Here is a 23,601-nt window from a genome sequence, read left to right on the forward strand (position 1 = left end):
GTGGGCGGACGAAATCACCCAAGGAACCTACCTTCCTTCCTTGATAGAGTTTATTTGACACGTCTCCGATACACCTGAGAGGCAATTCTCAGGTTCTTGAGCTCTTTGAGTTCACAGACGCTCTTTGAAAGGCCTTCAGCTGGATCTTCACCCTGAGACATAGCTAGGAGAAAGCCTGTTCTTCCTGAGAGCTGCTGCGACCTTCCGCGCCTCCTTTGTTCGCCGCATGGTGATCGCGTTGGTCAAAACCATGGTCGATGTCTCGCGGCTGAAAATGCGAGACAGAAGCCGAGTGCCGTCGCTGGAATCTTCTCGAGCCAAAGGCCAATGAAATATATTAAACAGACGCCAAAATTCTGGTATTGCCATATTAATGCAAGCTCCAGGTACTCCGGACGTTTGACTAAAAGACCTTAATGTGCCTCGGCGGTGCTGGAAGAGTGGGATGCTGATGCGAATAACCATTTTGTCCTCGTGTTTTGGGGGGCTATGTATTCTGGGCAGGGCTTAGAATCTGTCGAGATCTAGCCATATTGGTAATTTCAACAACCTTTCGCGTTATCCCAGCCACCCATGATCCAGGTTTTACACTTGTCCAGCAATTTTGGGGTGCGTATGACTACTTAGAGCCCAGTGAGGTACCCAACTCGGGCAACCCTTGCCGCCCCTCGTTTTCTCGCGACCACAAGATACCTTTCTTCCCTCAAATAACGGCCTGGCCAATAGCCTCGGCCAAATCAAGCACCTCGGGCAGGGGTTTCGTCGCGCCAGATTGAACAGTCGAAATCCACTCGTCCACGGCCTTAATAAGGCTCGTCGCCTTCCTCGTGTAAGTGCCTTCCGCGCTTCCAGACGTTCCCCCGTCGTCTTTGATATCCATGCGAAGGTAGGCGAGTCTTGCCTGAATCAGCGCCTCCAGCATCACGTCGCAAGTCGAGGCATGAATCGGGTTCTTCCTAATGTTCTTCTGCAAGGTTCCGCCGCCGATGACTCTGGTAACCAAGGTCTTCGAGAGCTTGACGAAGAAGTCCTTGCGCCGTCCGTCGAGATTTTGACTATGTCTGCTGTAGCTGTACTTGAGGTTATTGGCCTCGCTCATCAGAGTGCGAGCAAATTTCGCGAGGCTGACTCGGTCGCTCTGCAAGCCATCCAGGCCGAGGCTGCGGCAGAGGTTGTCGGAAACACCTGCTTGAAGGGGTCTGGCGTTCTCGAAAGAGAAGCCGGCGCTGAAAGCGTCTTTGAACGTCTGGCTCAGATGGGCGAGCGCCTTCTCCAGCTTTTCGTGTGCGTTCATTTCGGGGCGAGGAGTGCGGATGGCGGCGGCGCCTGGCATCGGTCATCATATCGAAAATCGAGCAGAAGTGATGATCCGCTGGCTTTGCTTGAGGTGAACATACCGATTTTTTTCTCGCGGTTCTGAATCATCTTCGCAAGGCCACGACGTCCCCTCGCTTTGCGCACCGCGCGTTCCGAGATGGGTTCGGTGCTCTGGATGGTATGGCCGACGGCAGGAAGAGCTGGGGAGGGTGCAGAGGTTGGATTCTCGTGATCGATTTCCATCTCGTTGAAGGAGGATGTCATCTCGGCGATAGGCTTTGGGTCTGCCGTTTTAGAGACTTGCCAAGGGAAGCGTGCTAGCAAATGTTGTTGGAGGTGAGAGCAATTTTCGAGGTTGCGGGAGGATTGGAATGCCCAAGTTAGTGTGGTGTAGTCAGCGCCTGAAGAGTTTTCCTGGGAGCAAGTTTTTGATGTATTAGGTGATTTTATGAATACTATGAATAGCCGATGTGGAATCGGGGTGAGTCAAGGCTTTGTGAAGCAAAGTGAATAGCGTGCTGAGCCATGATGTTTGTGGGGAGTGTGCACCTGGACGACTACGGCCTTAGCAAAGGAAGATTAGTTGTAAAGTCCAGAAAGTTCACAACTATGTTGGGACAGGAATTTTAGCATACAGCTCTACTCCAGGAATGGAAAGACAGAAGATATGATATGCATCATCCTATGCTATGGATTTCAAGTCTCTACATGTCCCTTTCACATCCAGTAACATGCAATGGATGTTTTGTTTTCATGAGACACAAGGAATGTGTTTTTTGCTACGCTACGCTGTGGATCCTACCGTCGCTTTCGCACAATCGCTAAGTCCCTCCAAAAATATCATGTCAATATCTCAAACCGATTCGTGTTCTTGGTCGTCCCCAGGTTGCTGCCTAATAAGGAAATTCATTGGATAGGCACGCTCGATTGCGACGATTGCGACACCGAGGTCGTCGCGTTCATCCCCCTCTCGCTCGGGACACCCCATAGCAAGGAAGAACCCGTTTCCAACCTTCTCATCTAATAGCCCTACTGCGCTTTTCCCCCAGTAACACACGGCCTTAATCACCTGTTTCTTGGTGTTCGCAGCGTGAGTTGTGTGCTCATAGTTTTGTAGGCATCGCCATGACGCAACCAAGGCCGCAGACAGGAATGACCACCAGACAAAAGAAGCTCGGGGTCGCCCGGACGTCATGAACCTCAGCTTGTGGCTGTGAAGCGAACCAAGTTCGCGTTCAGCAACCCCATATTTCGTTGTGATCTTACACGTGTCCTGGGCCAGCGGGTGCGCTACATTAATGACAATCAACTGATAGTCCTGGACGTTCTGGTCAAGCCAGTCGTTGAAGCGCTTTTCAAAGAGTTCGGTCTGAGTTTGGTCGATGTCTGACGGGGGTTCCATGCCGAGGTCAGGGACGATCGCCAGAACGCCCTCTTTAATCGCCCTTGAGACGGAAGGAGGGAGGAAGAGTCCGTTGTCGGCCATGTTTACATGGTTGGATGGGCAGTCGAATATCCTAAGCATATTATCTCTGGACCTGTAAGGGAACAGAAGGGTAGAATCGCGGTAGCTCAGACCCGCGTTCGTTCCACCGAGCACAGGATCCCAAACAGAGTTATTCTCCAGACCGGAACAGTACAGCTCGGCCATAGTCAGACGCATTCGTTGATGGTCAACCCGAATACCATCGTCTAAGTACTCTCTCCCAAAGTTCGAATAGTTGAATTGTAGTTTCGCTTGTAGAATGGCCGAGGGAGCGGAGGTTTCTGAAAATGCACAGCGTCTGGCGATGTGCTCAAGCTCCACGAGCGCCAGAAACCTGGTTGGATAATACTTGTGGGGTTTCAGGTCCGTCGCCCAGTCCTCAAAGTTAACGATTTGACGGTGGGCTTCACTTGCCGCAGCTTCCAAGGCATCAACATGGGCCATGAATACGGTGACTCTCTGCAGCAATTCTAAGCGTTGTGTGTACAGGATCCAGAAGTCTGGCCCCTGGTTGGGACCGAGGGAAGATTTCATGGCGTCTGTGTTTGCCTCCACGGCTTTCGTGTATTCTTCAACTTGATGGACTAATCTTTGCAGAGTCCATGAGCTGTATTCATCGGCGTTCGTCCAAGGGACCGTACGTCTGACAGCTGCAGCCTCTGAGAAGAGTGGGCGACCCATTGTGATCGAAATCGGTGAGACGTATTGGGCAGAGAGGTATGAGATAGAGAAATATTAGACGGTGAAGTATCGGACAAAGAAGTATTAGACAGGGGAGAGGATGGGAGAGGATGAGAAACTGACACGATGAATTCAGTCGTGGGTGTCCATGGAATATATCCTATACGATTATGACTGACCTTCAGTTTTCTATTTTGATGGTTCCTTAGACGGCTGCCAAGGCAGTCAGGGCTTCCATGATACCTTTTGGACCATTCGCTCAGCGAACTTCGGTGTCGCAGGGATTTTCTAAACGACGATTGGAGTTGTTGACCTTAAGGGCATGGAAAGTTCATGCAAAGCTGTGAAAGTAGCTCCACAGATCATTACCGGGTTTTAATTCGAACCATGATCCGTAGTGGTGTTGGAAACCCTCCTCCTTTATGTCTCCAACTCGCAAGGGTTCCCACTCCAAGTTGCGCTGTCGGGAGGATATGAAATGCAATAATACAACACGCTACATTGAACATCTCCAGTCTGGTCTGTGTAGATGAATGTAAATTTTGCAACAAATCCTCGCAATTCATCTAGTGAAACTTCTTGGTACTTTGCACTACTCTACGGTCTTCCACAATTTGCGCTGTTGCAGCGTTGAAATCTTTCGATTGGCCGATGTTATTCTTCGACCTATCTTGATACCACAATTGGACGCAAACTAAACTTCCATCACATAATCTGTCTGGTAGAACTTCGAGCATGAGTCAAAAGAGTGATCGAGCAGATCCAAGAGGTGTTGAAATGCGGTAACGACTGCTTGTTCAGAGTGATCGAAATGCAAAAACTCAACGAATGTGACACGCCGTGCTCCTCCCTCCATCCTGCGCGTCGCATTTCCCAGATAGTGCCGAATGCACTGCTACTCCCTCCCGAATGACAGTCTTAATTCCGTGTCATTCCAAAGACCTTACCCCACGATTTGGAGAATCAGCTAATGGCTGACTGATTATCTTAATGAGGTCTCAGAACAAGTATCGGTGCCTTCAAGCTAGAGAAGCTACTTGTAGTTGCACTTGGTAGTCCGCTTGTAGCTGTCCCATGTGCACTTACTGCCATTCCGAGGGCACTAGAGAACAAGGTCAAAACGTTAGGGCGATTCAACTTGAAGACCTGCGTACTACAAGGAGTCGAAACTCACCCTCTGGTTGGCAAACCTTGGGCACCGCACAATGGTGGTCTTGCCCTTTTGCCCCTTGAATTTGCACGTGTCCTCCTTATAGTTTCTGCCTCTGCTGCATTTCTGCGAAGAAGACAAAATTGAATCAGCATCAAGTCATACCGGGATGAAGGATTGTGTAGGATGGGAACGTCTGCTAACCCCAGTGTACGTTATGAACGTGTTCATGTCCTCTCCGCCGGAGACTCCGACGTCTAAGCCGCTGCCATCAACATCAACGGGATTCGCCGCCGCGCCGATGGCAGCGAAAAGGAAGAGCGCAACTTTAGCAATCTGCATGGTGAACGGTGTCGGATGAGGATATTGCAAAGACAGATGGGATGGATAATTAATATGGGTAAAAGTGTCTCCAAAGCGTCTGAGAAAGCGATGGTGTCGACAAATTTCAACATCAGATAGTCGTTTAGCCTCCTTTTATGGGAGTTCCGCGATCTTTGAATCCAGTGGCCAGCAAGTCACTAGCCTCTGTGCCCAGCGTTGCAACAGTAATATCCTCTCTTCCCCGTTGTTGCCTTTGACTTGCACGCGATGATATACATCGTTGTTAGCTTCATCCGCAGTTAACTGTGATCATCTGCATAATGATAGACAAGATGATAGTGATAATCATTGAGCCACTGCCATGTATTAGACACGGTAAAGGTAGCACTGGATCAGCCCGTAGCCCGTGTCATGTGTTGGACCATGCTGACATTTGGTGTTAGCATAAGCAGCGGCGTTGGACATGATAAGACTCGCGTAACAGATTATCGTGTATCGACACCTTATGAACTTTAGTCTCGAGAAAATTCACAGTCTCGTCGCTGGATGTGATCTTCTTGGGCGTCGTTATCCACTCATGAGTTCACAATGACTGCAGTGTCGCCTGGTCCTATGTCACAAGTTTCGTGACGCTTCCACGTCCACAACAGCATTCCTATGTCCAACCTGGGCATCACAATAGAAGGCCATCCCACCGCAGCTCAAGATTGATTTGTTCTGTTGCCGAAGAGGAAGTATTCGTGTCGCCTCTACCTTGAAAACTTCGTGATTTTGTTGTGTCATAGAAAAGTCTACAGCGCATCGAATCTAATTACTCCGATAAGCCGCTACTTGAGCTTACGCATATCATGTATCTATCTGCCAGCAAATTTGTGAGTCTCGAATGCATATTTCGGATCCAACAGTGTAGGTTTCTTGGACTGGGCTGGCCCTCACCGGCTTGCTCGGTGACACTCGGTCATCTCGGTGAACAAACGCCGACCAGGACCCACACTAGCACAATCGCAGCACCAAAGTCCAAGCTTCCTTCCACAGCTCCCAATCCCGTTTTCTGCGAAGCTCAACATCACACCCTCCCTTGCACACCTCAACCTACCGCTCCCAAATCCAACGCAATGCTCGCCTCCCGCGCCCTCGCCCGGGCGCGCCTATCCCTGCTCCGACCCCTCCGCACCCCACCACGCACCACCACAACCCCCCTCCGCAACACCTCAACCTCGTCAACCTCCCGCGCCGCCGAACGCCTGCTCGACCGCGTCCCCTCGCGCTTCCAGCGCTACACCACCGGCCTCCGCAAAGCGCCCCTCTCGCACATCGTCGCCTTCCTCATCCTCCACGAGATCACCGCCATCGTCCCGCTGCTCGGCCTCTTCGGCCTCTTCCACTACACGGACACCCTCCCGCTGGAGTACGTCACAGGGCACTGGGCCGACTACGTGCGCGACGGCGTCGGCAAGGCGGAGCGCTACTTCAGTCGCAAGGGCTGGTTCGGGTTTGGGGCGGAGGATCGGGGCACGATGACGGGGGAGCTGGACGCGAGCGCGGGGCGGCTCGAGACGCGCGAGGTGGAGAAGAGGTGGGCGAAGGAGGAGGGAGCGGTCACGGGGAGCTTCGAGTACAGGACCACGCGGCCGACGGAGGAGAGCGCGAGGAGCACGCAGGATGTGCTGCAGAAGTGGAAGGAGGATGGGAAGTACAAGGTTGTGGTGGAGGTTGCGATTGCGTGGGGCATCACGAAGGCGCTTCTGCCGGCGAGGATACTGGTTAGTGTGTGGGCGACACCGTGGTTCGCTGGTGTGATGGGCAGGGCGAGAGGGTTATTTAGGTCCAGCAAGTAGAAACAAAACATCACGATCAATCAAGAAATCGAGAGCATTATGTTGGGTGTGGCTTTTTATTGCCTTTTTGTTTATATTTTTGAAGACTTTTCTGTATCAACCTATCGACGTGACGGCATGTGTCCTACGCATCCTCCGTGTAGGAGAGCGTTTGGGACATCTAGAGCTTGTTCGGAGGTAGATGAGAAATCTAAGGCTTCTCGTAGATCCAGTCGAACTGGGCAGTCTTCCACTGAACGGCCTCGCCGTCCTTGAACCAGAGGGCAATCTCCTTCTTGGCGTTCTCGACGGAGTCGGAGCCGTGGCAGACGTTGCGGCCGACATCAATGGCGAAGTCGCCACGGATGGTGCCGGGGGCAGAGGCAAGGGGGTTGGTGGCACCGAGGATGGCTGGAGGAGAGAGCGATTAGCAGGAGGTTGCAGGAGCAGGAGAGTGATGCAGGACTTACTGCGGCCGGTCTTGACGGCGTCACGGCCCTCCCAGATCATGGCGCAGATGGGGCCAGAGAGCATGTAGTTGATCAGACCGGGGAAGAAGGGCTTCTCCTTGAGGTCAGCGTCTAATGGCGGTTAGCTATGTGTGGTGACGGCGGAAAGCGGCAGGTACGAACAGTGAGCCTCGAGGTGCTCCTTGCCGGGAGTGACAAGCTTGATGGCGACAAGCTTGAAGCTGTAGGAAGCGAGTCAGAATTGGTTGCCACGTATGAGGTTGTAGGGCGTTGATGGGCTGACTTACCCACGGCTCTCGAAGCGAGAGACGATGGGGCCGATGAGGCCGCGCTGATGGACAGTTAGCTTTCTGCCGCGATCAATTGGCAGCGTGCCGGGGTGGTAAAGCGTACCTGAACGCCGTCAGGCTTGATGGCAATGAAGCTATCTCGAGGTCAGCTCAAATTCTTCAAGTTTGGTTGTGTGCCCCTCTTTGTCCGCCCGAAACCTCCCACGATGGCGGGGTAATTTTCAGGGTAGCGGCAGGGCTTCGAGACAAAGACAGGCAGCATCGCGGTGCAGCTGGCCGTCGGGAAGGCATCATCAGGGAGAAAAAAAAAAGCACTTACGTCTGCTCGGTAGACATCTTGGGCGAGTGATCAACGACGACTTCGGGTATAGAAGAGGGTTGTTGTTGGTAGATTGTGGTTGTGACAACGGAGGGGACAACGGGAGAAGAAAGGTCTGCTGCTGACCGCTGGTTTTGTTGGCTGGAGGAAAAAATTATGTACAAGCCGAAGAGGGCAGCGAGAATTATGAAAGTTGGTGGGGGCAGCTGTTCGATGCTCCTACGGATGTCTGCCCACTCAGGGAAGGGACTGCCGCCAGTTGTGCGTGCATTACCGCCGCCGGGATGTGCATCTGGGCCTGCATTGTTGTGCTGTTGCTTCTTGTGCTTCGAGGCGGGGTCTTCATCCTGCGGCATGTGGTGGGGTCCGGGTTGGGCCATGGCGGCTGCGTGGCTGCGATTGGTGCTTGACGCGCTAAGCTAGCTGAGGCGCACAGTGAATCAAGCTTGTGACACGGCAGCGGTGCACTGTTGCTGGGCACTGTGGCAGACCGCCTAAATTGGACAGCTCAGCAAAGCAACCTTCCAGAGCTGTGGGTGGAGGGCGTGGAGGAGCCATTGGAGGAACATACCGGAGGGATGGCGAGGATGGAGATGATTCGAATCAAGAGCGGGAGTTCTCGTTAGAGGAATGCTTGGATGTTCGAATTGACAAGCAATTGATGGCGTCTACGCCGGACCGGAGAGTTGTTTTCTGTTTGTTTACCTCGCTTTACCCTCCCGGCCGACTGATACTCTAGGTGATGCGACCTGATGCAAGGCACCCGACACCGAGACAGTGCGCTGAGTTCCAAGCTCAGGCACACACGGTGCTTGGTCACTCTTAGCTGCATCAGCCGTCTATCTCGATATCTGGAGACCCCTCACCGCCTGACTAGCATATCAAGCCGTATCCAATTGAACACATGAACAACACCAAAATCGACAGATATTAGATCCATCGTGAAACAGATACGACGATTGTCCCGTTGAAAAACACACGTGTCAGGCGGATTGAACCCTGATGGACTGCAGCATCTCCCCGTCCTCGACACCCATGGCGGGGTAGGTGACATCAGAAAGAAATATGCAACAAAGGAGAACTGTACCTCCATATTCGAGTATGCGGAGTTTCCGACCAACCCCTGTTCCCACTCCGTTGCAGCTCCAGGAACAGCGCTAAACCTGAAAGAGAGCTACCAAGGGGACAGCTGTTGAACTTCGGCCGTCTCACAATTGGCAAGTGGCCGCCCATCAACGACATTCCGTCCCATCACCCCCAAGTACTCGAATCCATCCACGAGAGAGCGCAACAAAGAAGGCCTGGCTTCTTCTGCTCTCATGTTCTACTCGTGATTTTTCTACCTTCTCCCTATACTTACTTTCCCCTACGTCTTTCATACGAACAACCAGACACAGATCCCCTCGCCATGGGGTCGACAGGCAAGCTGTCCTGCAAATGGACAACTTACCTTGGTCTGCTGGCCGCGTTCAGCTGCATGATCCAGCCTGCCGGTAAGGAATTCGGTGACGCCATGATTTTGTGACGCCATGACCCTCTTCCTACTTCAACTTCTTTGTTGATGAAACCATTTGCTGATGGACAACCGCAGTCATGGTCAAGGAAAACGATTTCAAAAAGTGCTACCAGTCTGGCTTCTGCAAGCGCAACCGCGAGTACGCTGACAATGCCGACGCCCTGGGTCCCAACTGGGCGACTCCTTACAACGTCGCTCCCGAGTCTGCCAAGTTCGCCGATGGCCAGCTGCAGGCCGTCATCGTCAAGACGATCAACGATGCGAAGGACACCGTCAACCTCCCTATCACCGTCTCTTTCCACGAGTCGGGTACCGCTCGCGTGAGCGTCGACGAAGAGAAGCGCCAGAAGGGCGAGATCGAGCTGCGACACAACAGCATCGTCAAGAAGGAGCGTTACAATGAGGCCGAGAAGCACGTCATTGTAGGCGGCTTGAACCTGGACAAGGAGTCCAAGGTTGCCTACCAAGACAAGGAGCAGATCACCATTCAGTACGGCCCCGACGCCAAGTTCGAGGCCGTCATCAAGTTCTCGCCATTCGGTGTCGACTTCAAGCGCGATGGCTCGTCCCACATCAAGTTCAACGACCAAGGTCTGTTCAACATGGAGCACTGGCGTCCCAAGGTCGACAAGCCCGCCGAGGAAAAGAAGGAGGGCGAGGAGACCGTCACCACCGACGTCAAGACTGAAGACGAGAGCACCTGGTGGGATGAGACTTTCGGAGGCAACACCGACTCCAAGCCCCGTGGCCCTGAGAGTGTCGCCCTCGACATCACCTTCCACGGATACGACCACGTCTACGGTATCCCCGAGCACACTGGTCCCCTGTCGCTGAAGCAGACCCGTGGCGGCGAGGGCAACCACAACGAGCCCTACAGACTGTACAACTCCGATGTCTTCGAATACGTCCTGGACAGCCCGATGACACTCTACGGCGCCATCCCTCTCATGCAGGCGCACCGCAAGGACTCCACCGTTGGTGTCTTCTGGCTCAACGGTGCCGAGACCTGGATTGACATCACCAAGGGCGAGACCAAGGCTAACCCCCAGGCCCTGGGAGCCGGTCCCAAGACCGACACCCGCACCCATTGGATCTCCGAGTCCGGCATCCTGGACGTCTTTGTCTTCCTTGGACCTACCCCCAAGGATATCTCCAGGACCTACGGCGAGTTGACCGGCACCACTGCCATGCCTCAGGAGTTCGCCATCGGTTACCACCAGTGTCGCTGGAACTATATCTCCGATGACGATGTCAAGGATGTCGACCGCAAGTTTGATAAGTTCAAGATTCCCTACGACGTCATCTGGCTCGACATTGAGTACACCGACGGCAAAAAGTACTTCACCTGGGACCCCGACATGTTCAAGAACCCCATCGACATGGGCAAGGCTCTCGATGAGCACGGACGCAAGCTCGTTGTCATTATCGATCCTCACATCAAGAACGAGGGTGGCTACAACATCAACAAGGAGATGAACGACAAGGGTCTTACCGTCAAGAACAAGGACGGCAACACTTTCGAGGGCTGGTGCTGGCCTGGATCTTCCAACTGGGTCGACTGCTTTAACCCCAAGGCCCTCGAGTGGTGGAGCCAGCTCTACAACTACGACAAGTTCCCCGGCACCATGGAGAACACCTTCATCTGGAACGACATGAACGAGCCTTCTGTCTTCAATGGCCCCGAGGTTACCATGCCCAAGGACAACATTCACTATGGCAACTGGGAGCACCGTGACGTCCACAACATCAACGGCATGACTTTCCACAACGCCACCTTCGAGGCCCTCATCACTCGCAAGAAGGGTGAGCTCCGCCGTCCTTTCGTCTTGACGCGTTCCTTCTACGCCGGCTCTCAGAGACTCGGCGCCATGTGGACAGGTGACAACCAGGCCTCGTGGGATCACCTCGCCGCTTCCGTTCCCATGATCCTCAACCAGGGTATCTCCGGCTTCCCCTTCGCCGGTGCTGATGTCGGCGGTTTCTTCGGCAACCCCGAGCCCGAACTGATGGCCCGTTGGTACCAGGCCGGCGCCTTTTACCCCTTCTTCCGTGGCCACGCCCATATTGACGCCCGTCGTCGTGAGCCCTACATGCTCGCGGAGCCTTTCAGGAGCATCCTCACTTCTGCCCTACGCCTCCGCTACACTCTTATGCCCTCTTGGTACACTGCGTTCTTCCACGCCAACCGCGACGGCAGCCCCATCGTTCGCCCGATGTTCTGGACCCACCCCGACGTTGAGGCCGGCTTCGCCATTGATGACCAGGTCTTCGTTGGCAGCACCGGTCTTCTTCACAAGCCTGTTGTCGAGAAGGACCAAGAGGTTGTCAGCATCTTCATCCCTGACGACGAGGTCTACTACGACTACTTCAACTATGAGAAGCTCGACACCAAGAAGGGCGAGTACATCACCAAGTCTGTCGCCATCGACCAGGTAGCCGTACTGATGCGCGGAGGCCACATCTTTCCCCGCCGCGACCGTCCCCGTCGCTCCACCCAGCTGATGCGCTTCGATGACTACACTCTTGTCATCAGCGTCGGCAAGAACGGTGACGCCGAGGGCGAGCTCTACGTCGACGATGGTGACTCGTTCGAGTTCGAGAAGGGACAGTACATCTACCGCAAGTTCAAGCTCTCCGGCAGCACGCTCACCTCCGTCGACGCCGAGGGCCGTGACGCCAAGTCTGTCAAGCCCGGCAACTGGCTCAAGGCGATGAAGGAGGTCTACGTTGACAAGATTGTCATCGTCGGAGCTCCGGCTGGCTGGAACGTCAAGGAGGTCAACGTGGAGTCCGAGGGCAAGACCTGGTCCGTCCCCGTGCAGTACCACGCCGCCGAGGAGGGCCGCGCCGCGTATGCCTTTGTCGGCAGGGTTGCCGCCCGTATCGGCGCTGACTGGAGCATCAACCTGTCCTAGAAGGTTTGGGTTGAGAAGAAGCTTTGGGTCGAGAAGGTGCGATGGGTAGAGTCTATGGCACGGCCGATGGTCATGAAGCTTGGTGGCAAAACCATTGCGCCTGCAAGCAAGACCTGGGTCAAAAAGACAGATCTCCAGGAGGTTACTGTGACCGAGACCTTTGGCTCTTTCGAGGATCGGTTCTAGATTTTGCTTTCATCGTACCATTGTAGATGACCATGGCAAAGGGCGGTGTAAGGTGTTCATCACAGGAAAGGACCAAAAAGGCCCCAAGAATTGTAGACATGGGGTTATTTGCGCGGATCGCTGCCAGGATGGAAGAACAGCAGATAAACAACGGCCCATCCAATAGACAGACCAGAATTTACAAAAAAGCTTTGTTAAAGAGAAACCCCCGTATATCCCGTGAACTTGTTTACACTCTACTATTCGCCATGGTCGTCGTCTTCAACTTTGGTGTTGTTGCGGCTCCTATCGCCATTGCTGTGAAAAGTTCAAATTCATTAGCAACACGAAATGCAGCCGCGCAGACCGAAGTCAAATTTGGGTGGTCTCTGGTTGAAGGAAATGAAGACGACACTGCCCTTTCTCCAGTGTGATCTCGGTAAATAGAGGGCAAGGAGGGATCTGGAACCGGGTTTCGAGAATTGCGTGTTGGGCATCCCTGGTCACTTACGGTCGGTGGGCTCGCTCGTTTGCTCGTTTGCACGCAGCGCAGCGCCGCAGCGGAGGACGCTGGAGATCGGAAGTGGGCTGGCTCACCCCGTGGAACCTCATTCACGACCAGACAGCGATTCCACCACCGCTGGCTGGGCCCCGGCCGGAGACTTGTTGAGCCCCGAGAGGAGCGAGAGAGGCGGCTCAGCCTCGCTCGTCTGCGACGTCGTGCGGACAATGAAGTTGGCTACGAGGAGGTCCAATCATCATGTCCACCAAACATGTTTGTCTTGCTACTCCTAACCCCTGGGATGCTGGCTGAATTTCGGAATCAGAATTATCTCCCTCTCGGACTCTCGAAATGTGCATTTCGTTTTCCCGAGTCATGGTGCAAATATGCCTTGCATCTGCACGTGAAAGTTGCATTGCAAATCTGGCAACAACTACCATCTCGCCAAGAGCAGCTTGTCGTTGTGGTGAAAAGTATCACAAAGTGTCCGTATGGCGCAAGCTTAGTTTCCTCACCTAGAGTAGATCCAAGGGGGCATGGACCCGAGACAGCATGATGCATAGCGTGCTCTGTTGCGGGCAGACACAGAGATAAGGAAACTCTCTTCATTGGATCCCCCTTTTTTTTTTTTCTTTCGCTTCCCCTTTCTCATTCCCGTTATCGCGCACACGGTCGTACGTGGGCTTCTTGGTTTAGGGGTTTTAGGTGACCCTGCGCATGTGAAGAAACGTCGCGCGGCTCTCGATTGGGCTTGTTTAGCCACTTGCGCTAGACGGGCGGCTGCTTGTTCCCCGGCGGCTTCACAGAACGACAGGGAGCTTTGGTAGGGCAAGGAACGCCGGGGATGCAGGCGTGATGTTGGGATTGCAAGACACCACGGGCCCTGGGCCGCGTCTTCTCATTCGCCCGGGGAGCTCAGCGAGTAGAACAGGGCTTAGGCGGTCTGGTTCAGTTCTCTCATCTTATTTTGAGAATTAAACCATGGGTGTCAGGTCAAGGTTGCGAGAGCTTGAAGATCGGCTGTGAAAAAAGCACTGTAAAAAGAAGCGGGCGGGAATGTGGCGGTTGCCGACGATTGATTCCCTGCCTGACGCCCGCTTGGGCCAGGGAAGCTGCTTGCTGTTGAGTTGTCAAGTTGGGATTCACGCCGATCAGCGCTACGCTGGGAGTTGAAGGCGGGCGTGGGATGACTATTTGGGAGATGTGCGCAGTTCGCGCCTGGGGTCACAAAGCTTGACATGAGAGCTGGAATGCCTCTGGTGCATCTGAGTTGTTTCGCGCGCTTCTTTGCAGCTCGGCCATGACGACATTTGCTGATGTGTCGTCGTCTCCGCAGGTTGGTGACCTGAATTGGAGACTCTTGGCCTGTGTTCGTTGCCAAGATGCCTTGCTGCATCGCCACGGTTGAGTTGCGATGAACTGAGGCTCACGTGTTGGCCGAGTTGCCTTTCTATCCCATCGAAACCAATTTCAATTGTCAAGCACACCTCTTGGGAGCTATTTTAGGAATTCGGGCGAGAGAAAAATTCGTCGGCGCAGAAGGCAAAGTCAGGTTTGGTACCTGCATCCAGCATGCCTCCCACGCCTGGCGGTGGTGGTACGGTGCCTTACCGCCGGAATGTCACTCGCGACAGTGGTGGCAAAAGATCTCAAAGTAGCCGGCCGACGGACGAGCGGGACGCCCAAGATGGTAAGCCGTCGGTGACGTGGTGGTTTTGGGGTGTGAGGGTCGGAATATCTCACGCGCTAAGGCAGCTAGAGGTGCACGAAAAGAAAGATTTTCAGGAGGGTCGGATTCTGGAGGCGCTAGAAGGCGTTTCTTGGAAATGGATGGGTGGTGAGGCGTGATAAGGTCTTGTTTCACGGACTGATTGATGTTGGTCTTGAAAATGGTGGTGGTTGAAACGGCCGAGAATGCGACTGCAGACGGCTTGCGTCGTGCAACATTGGCATCGAGCATGAATCAGCAGTTCATGAGACCCTTGGGCTCCCTGCATCTGATCGCTGCTGTCATCTTGGTCGTCGTCCATCTGTGAGTGATACACTTGCATTCACAATGGATCTGGTTCTCCAAGATTCGCGTTGGACCCGCGGAGAAGAGAGTCCAGGCCCAGAGAATCTGGGGGAGCGTCGAAGAGTCGGACAGACTGCGACTCCGTGCCTGAAGATGTCGTCGGACTGTTGTGGACGCGCCAAAAGCAGGGACGGAGGACAGTGACGGCATCGGAGCATCGAAACAGTGGACGAGAAGGTTCGGGGGACGGTGGGCCGAACATGATTAGGGGCTCAGCGCCGGGTCCTTGGAGTCTTGGCAGGGGAAGAAAAACGGGCAAAGGACCAGTTTTACCGTCCTCGAATGCGGAACATGGGAGGACCAAGTGACGTCAGCCGTGGCGGGTGGGTCGACTGGGAGTGGGGGTTCCCAGCCCGCGCCGATGAATTCCCTCAGAGCTTGGGTGCGTCGCTGATTCTGAAGGAGGAAACGCTGGGTCGGGCTGCTGCCAGTGGACGGGATCGATCAATGTTCCGTGGGCAATTGTCTGCGATTGGAGAGCATGGAGCAGCAGTCGTCGAGCAGTGTCGCGCACCACCCGACGGCGGATGCTGCTGCCAAGACACGCCGGTTCTGCGAAGGGTGCTGCTCCAGGAATGGATTGGCGGCGGTTCTCGTATTTGGGCCCGTTTGGTCTTTGATTAGTGCTGCTCGACAGTTGTTTTCGCGCCTCGGACTCTTGTAGTTTCCCATCCTCGGAAAGGTATTCTGTTTCTTTGGACTGGTTGTGAAATACATCTGTCGTCACTGGCTGGTCACGCGGCTTGCAAAAAAAAGTGCACACTTTAGCGCCCGCACCTACCCCTCCACCCTATAACCCCCCTTTCGAACCTAATAAATACGGCATTAAAAAAAACGATTTAGCTATACTATTAATTCTTTCAAAATGATTATAATATATATATCAAAATTATATCATTTTGCCCTCTCACGCGATAGTCTCTTTAAGTCTCTAGGGTATTAAATCTACCTATCTATTAATCGTAAGTTTCTTTAGCTTATCCCTCTAAGCTTCTTTAACTAATTTATAAACTTTACCCTCACTTTAGTATAAGTATTACCTTATAGTCTCTTTTAGGATAGACTAGTAGTTCTCTATAGAGCTTTAATCTAAACTATTATAATAGTTAAAGTAGAACTTTAGCTTATAGGTAGTTTTCTAGTCCTATACTTTATTCCTTTTTAAAAGACTATAGCCTAAATTACTATCTTCCTTAAGTATAAAGTTATCACTATAGTTAATCTAATATTTAATATAAAGCTTAAGAATCTAATTAATATAGTACTTATAGGATATCTTACTATTATAGTTACCTACATTATAGAACACTAAGTTACTCTTAAACTTATAGCTAATAGTAGCTTATATATAGATATATTTATAGTACTTATCCTAAGGGGTATTAACCTCCTAGTAGTAGTTATTATAGTACCTCTCACTAGATTTCTAAATAATATAAATCCTACCCTCTAGCTCTAAGCTAAAGTAGTATTTATTAGAGAAATAAACCTAGTACTAGTATAATACACTAGAGAAGTATTCTAATAACTTATAGGCCTTAGCTATATAATCTTCCACAGTATAGAGGCTCACCTAGTTCTTATAGTAAGCTATATACTTATAATAACTAAAAGTACTTATTACTTATTAGACTATTTACTAGTAGTAGTTAATTTCTAGGCTAGCTTTAATAAGTAGACTCTACTAAGTAAGAGTTTAAGTATCCTATCTACTATCCTATAGTAATCGCTCTATCTTATTAATATCGTTATCTAATAGGAGCCTCTTATACCCTCACGTTTCATCAGTATATATATTATTATAGAAGTAGCGTAAGTTATTAGCTAAGATATTATAGCTAGCGCGATAGCTAACGCTATAGTGGTCAAAAATCCACTACTTAGGGTATAAGGGGTCAATATGCTGCAGATAATTAACTACACCCTATATTTTAGCCTTATGAGGCGTATCAAAGTGCACGCAGCCCATAGTAACGCCGTATATAAAAAGAGGTTGACGATAGCATCAAAAAGAGGGTAAAAAAGTGTGTAGGAGTGAGGGTTGGAGGGGGGGGGGGCTGGGGTGGTGGTGACGTATAGTGTGCACTTTTTTTTGCAAGCCGCGTGCTGGTGTTGTCGGTGGTTATGCTCGGCCTCTTCGGTGGTTTTCCGCCGTGATTAAAGCACCCACGCCGCCGCCATCGCGCTAGGGTTTCTGTTGAGGTGGCTTGCAATGGCACCGGGAGGCAGTGGCGGCCATGTGTAGTTCGACTGCTTCTGGCACGCCTTCATATGCTCTGGCTGCCTCTGTTCGGGAGGAAGACCGGCGGCAGTTGTACTGATCGGCGAGTGTCTGTTCGCGGGAGGGACGGTTCAGTGCAACGCGGCCGAGAGCCTCAGTGTCTCAATGTCTGGGTGTGCCAGGGATAAAGTGTGCGGGTGTTGCGTGGGATGGCGGACAGGATCGCGATCATGGTAGATCATGGGTTCATTCCCAGTGGGACTGTTTTTCAGCTTTGCTGTCGGCCGCCAGGTGACCGTGGGTCGCCAGCCTTGTGCATTGTTGCTGGCGTTCCGGAATCCAATAATGCAGAGTTCTGTCTGGATCTGTGGATGTGACTGACGATGGTCTCCGCAGAGTGCATGTGCAATGATGGTGTTGTTGGTGTTGGTGATGGCGAAGATGACGACGGGTGGGTGCTCTGGGTGTGTGGTTGACGGCCATTGAGGCGCTAGAGAGTTTGCAGGTTAGGCCTGCCGTGGACCGAGGAAAGCGCGAGGAAACAGTGAGGCGACATGGCGGAAGGCGCGACGGGATGGCAGATGGCCAAGGAAGGTGTCGACCTGCCTTAGTCTGAGGGAAGGTGCGCCGCACCTGCTCTCCGTTGGAGGGAGGCAGGCAGTTGGCAGTCACGGCAGTCGATCGACGGCAGGAAGCACACAATGCATCAAATGCATGCAACTCCAGCTAGCCAGCCTATGCACCTCCCTCAATGCGCGTCTGCAAGCCTCAGGGTGCATGTCTGTTGCGGCTGCTGCACATGCTGCAGAATGCGAGCTTGCCTCCCTCCCTCAAACTTTCGGTGTAGATGTCGGGATCCAGGAATGAAGAGAATGGAACCCATACAAACTCGCTTCAGTTAATTGCAATGTTGCAACGCGGCTCCCAGCCATCGCCTTATCGCCCACTGCGGTGCCCCCGAGCAATCAACCTGACGGGGACAAGAGATATTTCCATCTGGATTCAGGGTCCCCCCCCTTTTGCAGAATTGCAGAATCAACTGAAAAATTCCCAAGCTCCTCCCTCCCCTGAGCTCCAGCTCCCTCCCTGGCTGTCGACTTCCGCGGGCTGTGGCCTGTGGATGGGCAGAAGGATGGGTTATGGTTCTGGAACGATGGAAGCAACATCCCAGTGCCATGTTGGTGGGGGTTATGGGCATGAAGAGAGAAGAAAACATCAAGCATCGTCCAACCCGGTCGCTGTCCGCGCAGTCGTTTCTGTCAAATGGAAGGGCCCGGACCGTCTCACGTCGGATGGGAGATCGGATGAGCAGCTGCCGCAGATGTCGTGGTCGTCGTAAGTCGTCGTTGTCGTTATCATACGTACCTACGGATACCTTAGCTACTGTTCATGATCCATTGCCTGCCGCCGCCGCAGTCACAGCCATCGCAATCGGCCCAAGCTCCCTGATGCAATGGAAGCGAACTCGGTTCTCTGCTCGGTTCCATTTAACATTTGGCAGTGCTTCTAAAAAAGAGGGCCCGCTTTAATTTTTTTAATGTTATGACGAGCCACCAGCGAGCCACGGACCCCAAGCAGAGATCAGCATCCTGTCACCCAATTTTATCTGGGCACCGCCGTCAAGGAGGGTGCAGATGTAGAGGCAAGGCGAGTCGATAGGACGACCGTCGACGACAAGAGTCAGAGAGATGCAGGCGTGGAATAAACTGGATCCCCCCATCCACGTCCCAGCGCGCGCGCTCTTGGTTCATTGAGCTCAAACACGGGATTGCTGGGGTCGTAGGTTCACACCACGGCCAGACTCCATGAGGTCTCCATAATTCCCTCGTAGAGTCCCTGTTTCTTAAATGACCGAGAAGGCCAGGGACTTGCAGAGACTGGAGATGCTGGAGCTTTTTCTGCCTCTGCTGCCACCGCACCGCGCCCTTGATGCTAAGATTTCCGCTCCGCGCTGGGTTTCCCATTGTCCCATTCCCAGTCCCAGTCCCAGTCCCAGTCCCAGTCCAGGTTCCACTGTCCTGTGCTCCTTCCCGCGACTGATTGCCATTTGCTGGTGGTTACCCTTTTTGGTGCCATCCCGGTCGCGCCTACCCAAGATATTTCATCAACACGTCCCTTCCCTCTCAGAGCTTCAGAGCTTCCTTCCCCAGTCTTGTCCCTCCTCTTCCTTCCCCATCGGCACCTTCTCCCAGGTATTCACCCACGGGGAAAGAGGACTGCTCCTGCCGAATACCCGACCGACAACTTCACCTCTTCTTGGCCGAAAAGGTCAGATCTAAGCTCAGATCTCGGTGTTATTGGCACACCGAGAAATACAGCGACCGCAACGGTTCCAGACCAAACAGACGCCTCCTACTCATCCAGGTAGTTGGATTTCGTCATTCACCCTTTCCACTGGTTTCTCCAGAGAACCTATTAATCCTACGTCAATTGGGCTTTATCACAACTTTTATTACCATTCCGCCCCCAATACAACCCTCATCTCTGGTACCGTCTTCGTCTTCGTCCTCCATCTCTGCTGTCGTCCGTTGTCGTCCCCGGTCTTCATTTTGACACGGCCAACGCGGCCAAACCGCCCAGTATGGCAACAAATCGTGAGCGCTCCGACTCGGAGGTGCACGACGAGAAGGGCTCCGCCCACACGTCCGACTCCTTACAAACGGCGACGGAGCCTTCACAACCGCCCCCGCAGGGCGAAAAGATGTCGAGGCTTAACACGGATCAGCTGTTGCCCTTGCCGGGTGACGACGATATGCGCCCCCAGACGATGTCCCCCTCCGGCACGAGGGAGCAGGCGTCTCGTTTAAACGACGACCTGGAATTACTGCGCGCCGAACGATTTGTGTCAAATCAGGAGCACGAGGGTCGCTCTCACAAGGGAAGAACCCACCAGGGCGAACCCGAAGACGTATTCGCGGGCGACTTGAACCCAAATCAACAGGAAGAGAAACCAGCACCAGAGAAGAAGGCCGGCGCCTTTGCCTTCGCCATTTGGAAGTGGCTTCGAAAGTTTCCCCGATGCTTCAGATACACGGTTTACATGATCCCCGGAGCAGCCCTCCTGCTCATCCCCGTTCTCATGGGTGCTCTTGTTGTCAACCCCGATAGCGCCACCGTCGGAGGTGCAACTGGTGTCTATCTGACTTGGTTCGGTATCTGGCTCGAGGTTCTCTGGTGCTCTCTGTGGACTTCCCGCATGATTACGAGTTTCATCCCCCTCATATTCGGCGGCATTGCCATTGTAATGGGGTCGTCTAACCACAAGAAGTGGAAGGATGTCGGACAGGGTCTCGAGCTTCACACTGCCCTTTTCATGTGGATGCTCGCCATCCTCTGCTCATTCTCCCCAATTATCGAGGACCACCGCGTGGTGCCGGACGGCTTCGATGGCGATTCGTCCGACCTCCCCAAACTTCAGTGGATCGACATCGTCCGCAAGATTATCATCGCACTGCTGGTGTTGGCTGCCCTCAACTGGGTCGAGAAGATTTGCATTCAATGGATCGCCACGTCTTTCCACCAGCGTACCTACGTTCAGAGAATCGAGACCAACAAGAGCGATATCGACCACTTGGTCCACCTTTACGAACACTCCAAGATGCGTATCGCCCGCGAGGATTCCATCTGGCAGACGACCGAAACCGGAGGTCCTTCAGGATCCCGTACCCCCATGGGCGTCGTTGGAAAGAACGTCCGTTACGCCTTTAACAAGGCTGGAGGCGTGGCAGCCCGTGTAGGCAACGATTTCATAGGACGAAAGGTTGCCTTCAACCATGCCCGCAAGATCGTCTATGAGATGTTGCGTAACACAGGTTCTGCCCACGCACTGGCCCGTCTCATCTTTCGCAGTCTGGTCAAGGAAGGCCAAGACACTATTTACCTCGAGGACATGCAGGTTGCTTTCAAGACCGCGGAGGAGGCTGAGCACGCTTTCGGCATCTTTGACAAGGATTTGAATGGTGATATTTCCATGGACGAGATGGAGGGAACCTGCAACGAAATTCACCTGGAACGCAAGGCCATTGCTGCCTCCCTGAAGGATCTCGACTCCGTTATCAAGAAGCTTGACAAGGTCTTCCTCTTTATGATTGTCATCATTGCCATCATCGTCTTTATCTCTATCCTCTCTGGTTCTGCCGCCGCCGGCCTTGCCTCTGCTGGCTCTAGTTTCCTTGGTCTCGCTTGGATGCTTCAGGCTACTGCTCAGGAGTTCCTCCAGTCCATCATCTTCGTCTTCGTCAAGCACCCCTTCGATGTAGGTGACCGTGTCACTATCTACGGCAACACGGGCACTCTCGGAACTGGCGACGACTACTACGTTACTGAGATTTCTCTCCTGTACACCGAATTCAAGAAGATGGAGGGTCACATTGTTCAAGCTCCCAACAGCGTGCTCAACACCCTCTTCATTCTCAACCAACGTCGTTCTGCTGGTCTCGCCGATCCCATTGAGTTGAAGCTTGGTTTCGGCACTGATCCGGCTCTTATCGAGGATCTCAAGTCCCGCATGCTCAACTTCTGTCTCGACAACAAGCGCGATTACCAGCCTCGTATCATTACCGAAGTCAAAACCCTCAACGAAGTGCAGTCTTTCACGATGAACCTCATCTTCTTCCACAAGACCAACTTCCAGAACGAACTGCTCCGTCTCCAGAGACACAACAAGTTTGCAGCCCAGCTCATGGCCGAGATCCGCGACCTTGGCATGCAGGGCCCTTGGCAGGTGCAGCCTGGTGGTTCCCGCGAGTACCCCTTGTTCTGGACTGGCAGTGCCCCTCCTCCATCCTACAACTCCGCCAGCAATGCAGGCCCCAGCGATGGCCCGCCTGCGACTCCCGACGGAGGCCACTCTCAAAGGTCTGTTCCGCACCGCGCCGTGGCTACTCGTTCGCGTGCCGACTCGCGCGGCAACGTTCCTTTTGTCGACGAGAACTGGAGCGACTTCCAGGACGTCTTCGAATCTCGTAGGGAGGCACAGCAACCCCACGTTTCTCGTCTGCAGAGTATTCGAGAGCGTGTCGATCTCGAGCCTGTTGCGAGCAGTAGTTCGGTCGCGCACCCCGGAAGACAAAGCATCGATTCCGGTACCGGATCCCAACGGCGTAAATTCTGGGGCAGGCCGCGTAGTTCCAGCAGGGCGAGGACAGGTGATATCGTGTAAACGACACCAGAACGTTATGACCTTCTCCATTCCACATTCATTCCTTTCAGCCTTGTTCCACACGTGTGGCAAGGCTCGATACCATCTTACTGGTTTATTCTTAATGCGGTATTCATAATCCGAACATTCATAGCGAAGCGAAACAACAGCAACAACAAGGACGACGACGACAGGGATGACGGGGGACGATGGGGGCCGACGGAGAACGATTGGGACGGTCCGCAGGAGTTACCCAGGACCCGGTCTCCCGGGTTGTCGTTGGAATAGAAATTGATTAAAAGTGTGATACGCAGTTACGAAAGAGGCGAGAGACGACCCTTTCCTTAAGAGCATAGAAGAAATCGGGGTAGAATACCCAATAGAGATCTCGATTCGTAATTCACCGTCAGACTTCCTGGTGCCACCGAATGCCCGCCTCACACGTTCTCCATACTGAGCCTTCGTCGCTGTACTAACGATGAACAAGCCATCCACAACAAGAGCCAGCACCACCGTCTGGCCTCACCTAACGTTCCGTCAGCAACGGATCCTCTCCCAAGAACTAGTAGACAAAAGCTTTACTTATGTTCCCATCACTGCATTTGTAGTTACTCCCCAATCCTTCCCGGGCATCGACATCCCGTTAACCTAGTGTTGTTCTCGGTCAGACATGGCACGTATTGAGGTTTATGGAATGGAAGGTTTACTTACACCATGATGGAACTGTGTCGTTAGAGGCTTGTGGGAGTGGGTCAGGACGTTTGGAGGCCCCAACGAGAGCGATTGCGGATAGGAGCAGGATCAATTTCATCGTGGAGGGTTTGGTTGAGGTAGTTGCGTTTGGTGATTACGGGTGGTATTTGCTATAGAATGAGGAAGTAAGTATCAAAGGGGTTTAAATAATCCCTCTACGTCGAGATTCAAAGTTGACGACATAGATGTTCCTTGCAATCACGCGCAAAATTACACTTTCGATGTGACGAGAGTCCGGACTACGCCGTTCCCAAGGGGCAGATTGTTACACTGCAACTTGCAGCATTTCCAGCGGGACTGCGCTCACATGACCGTGTTCATACACAGGAATAACGCCTCTTTGTGGTTGATGCGCGGTCAGCTGATTTGGGTTTGTAGGATGCAAGCGGATCGCAACCCATGGGGCTTGACGGGGGAGTGAGTGTGGCGTTGGTGGTAGCGGTTGGAATTATAAAGGTGTC

At 53.0% G+C, this 23,601-nt stretch overlaps 6 protein-coding genes across 6 annotated transcripts; 3 read left to right on the top strand and 3 right to left on the bottom strand.

The window, feature by feature from the left end:
* Nucleotides 1-703: 703 nt before the first annotated feature.
* Nucleotides 704-3,337, bottom strand: GCG54_00000632 (uncharacterized protein; the record flags this gene model as incomplete). The annotated part of the gene is made up of 3 exons (XM_045400767.1): nucleotides 704-1,326; nucleotides 1,398-1,601; nucleotides 2,584-3,337. 3 exons carry the CDS (start codon nucleotides 3,335-3,337, stop codon nucleotides 704-706), a joined length of 1,581 nt encoding a protein of 526 aa, XP_045263440.1.
* A 1,180-nt stretch (nucleotides 3,338-4,517) lies between these two features.
* Nucleotides 4,518-4,976, bottom strand: GCG54_00000633 (uncharacterized protein; the record flags this gene model as incomplete). The annotated part of the gene is made up of 3 exons (XM_045400768.1): nucleotides 4,518-4,565; nucleotides 4,659-4,760; nucleotides 4,839-4,976. The coding sequence occupies 3 exons, from the start codon at nucleotides 4,974-4,976 to the stop codon at nucleotides 4,518-4,520; spliced, it is 288 nt and encodes a 95-aa protein (XP_045263441.1).
* A 1,097-nt stretch (nucleotides 4,977-6,073) lies between these two features.
* GCG54_00000634 (uncharacterized protein) lies at nucleotides 6,074-6,796 on the top strand (the record flags this gene model as incomplete). The annotated part of the gene is made up of 1 exon (XM_045400769.1): nucleotides 6,074-6,796. One exon carries the CDS (start codon nucleotides 6,074-6,076, stop codon nucleotides 6,794-6,796), a length of 723 nt encoding a protein of 240 aa, XP_045263442.1.
* A 190-nt stretch (nucleotides 6,797-6,986) lies between these two features.
* Nucleotides 6,987-8,234, bottom strand: GCG54_00000635 (Nucleoside diphosphate kinase; the record flags this gene model as incomplete). Its single annotated transcript, XM_045400770.1, has 6 exons — nucleotides 6,987-7,186; nucleotides 7,246-7,356; nucleotides 7,408-7,466; nucleotides 7,533-7,576; nucleotides 7,639-7,669; nucleotides 7,855-8,234. 6 exons carry the CDS (start codon nucleotides 8,232-8,234, stop codon nucleotides 6,987-6,989), a joined length of 825 nt encoding a protein of 274 aa, XP_045263443.1.
* A 1,028-nt stretch (nucleotides 8,235-9,262) lies between these two features.
* Nucleotides 9,263-12,471, top strand: GCG54_00000636 (Glucosidase 2 subunit alpha; the record flags this gene model as incomplete). The annotated part of the gene is made up of 3 exons (XM_045400771.1): nucleotides 9,263-9,347; nucleotides 9,446-12,231; nucleotides 12,286-12,471. The coding sequence occupies 3 exons, from the start codon at nucleotides 9,263-9,265 to the stop codon at nucleotides 12,469-12,471; spliced, it is 3,057 nt and encodes a 1,018-aa protein (XP_045263444.1).
* A 7,357-nt stretch (nucleotides 12,472-19,828) lies between these two features.
* GCG54_00000637 (putative MscS family protein) lies at nucleotides 19,829-22,408 on the top strand (the record flags this gene model as incomplete). Its single annotated transcript, XM_045400772.1, has 1 exon — nucleotides 19,829-22,408. The coding sequence occupies one exon, from the start codon at nucleotides 19,829-19,831 to the stop codon at nucleotides 22,406-22,408; it is 2,580 nt and encodes an 859-aa protein (XP_045263445.1).
* Nucleotides 22,409-23,601: the final 1,193 nt, after the last annotated feature.

This window comes from Colletotrichum gloeosporioides (genome assembly GCF_011800055.1).
Source record: "Colletotrichum gloeosporioides strain Lc1 chromosome Unknown consensus_50, whole genome shotgun sequence".
NCBI classification, from domain to species: domain Eukaryota; kingdom Fungi; phylum Ascomycota; class Sordariomycetes; order Glomerellales; family Glomerellaceae; genus Colletotrichum; species Colletotrichum gloeosporioides.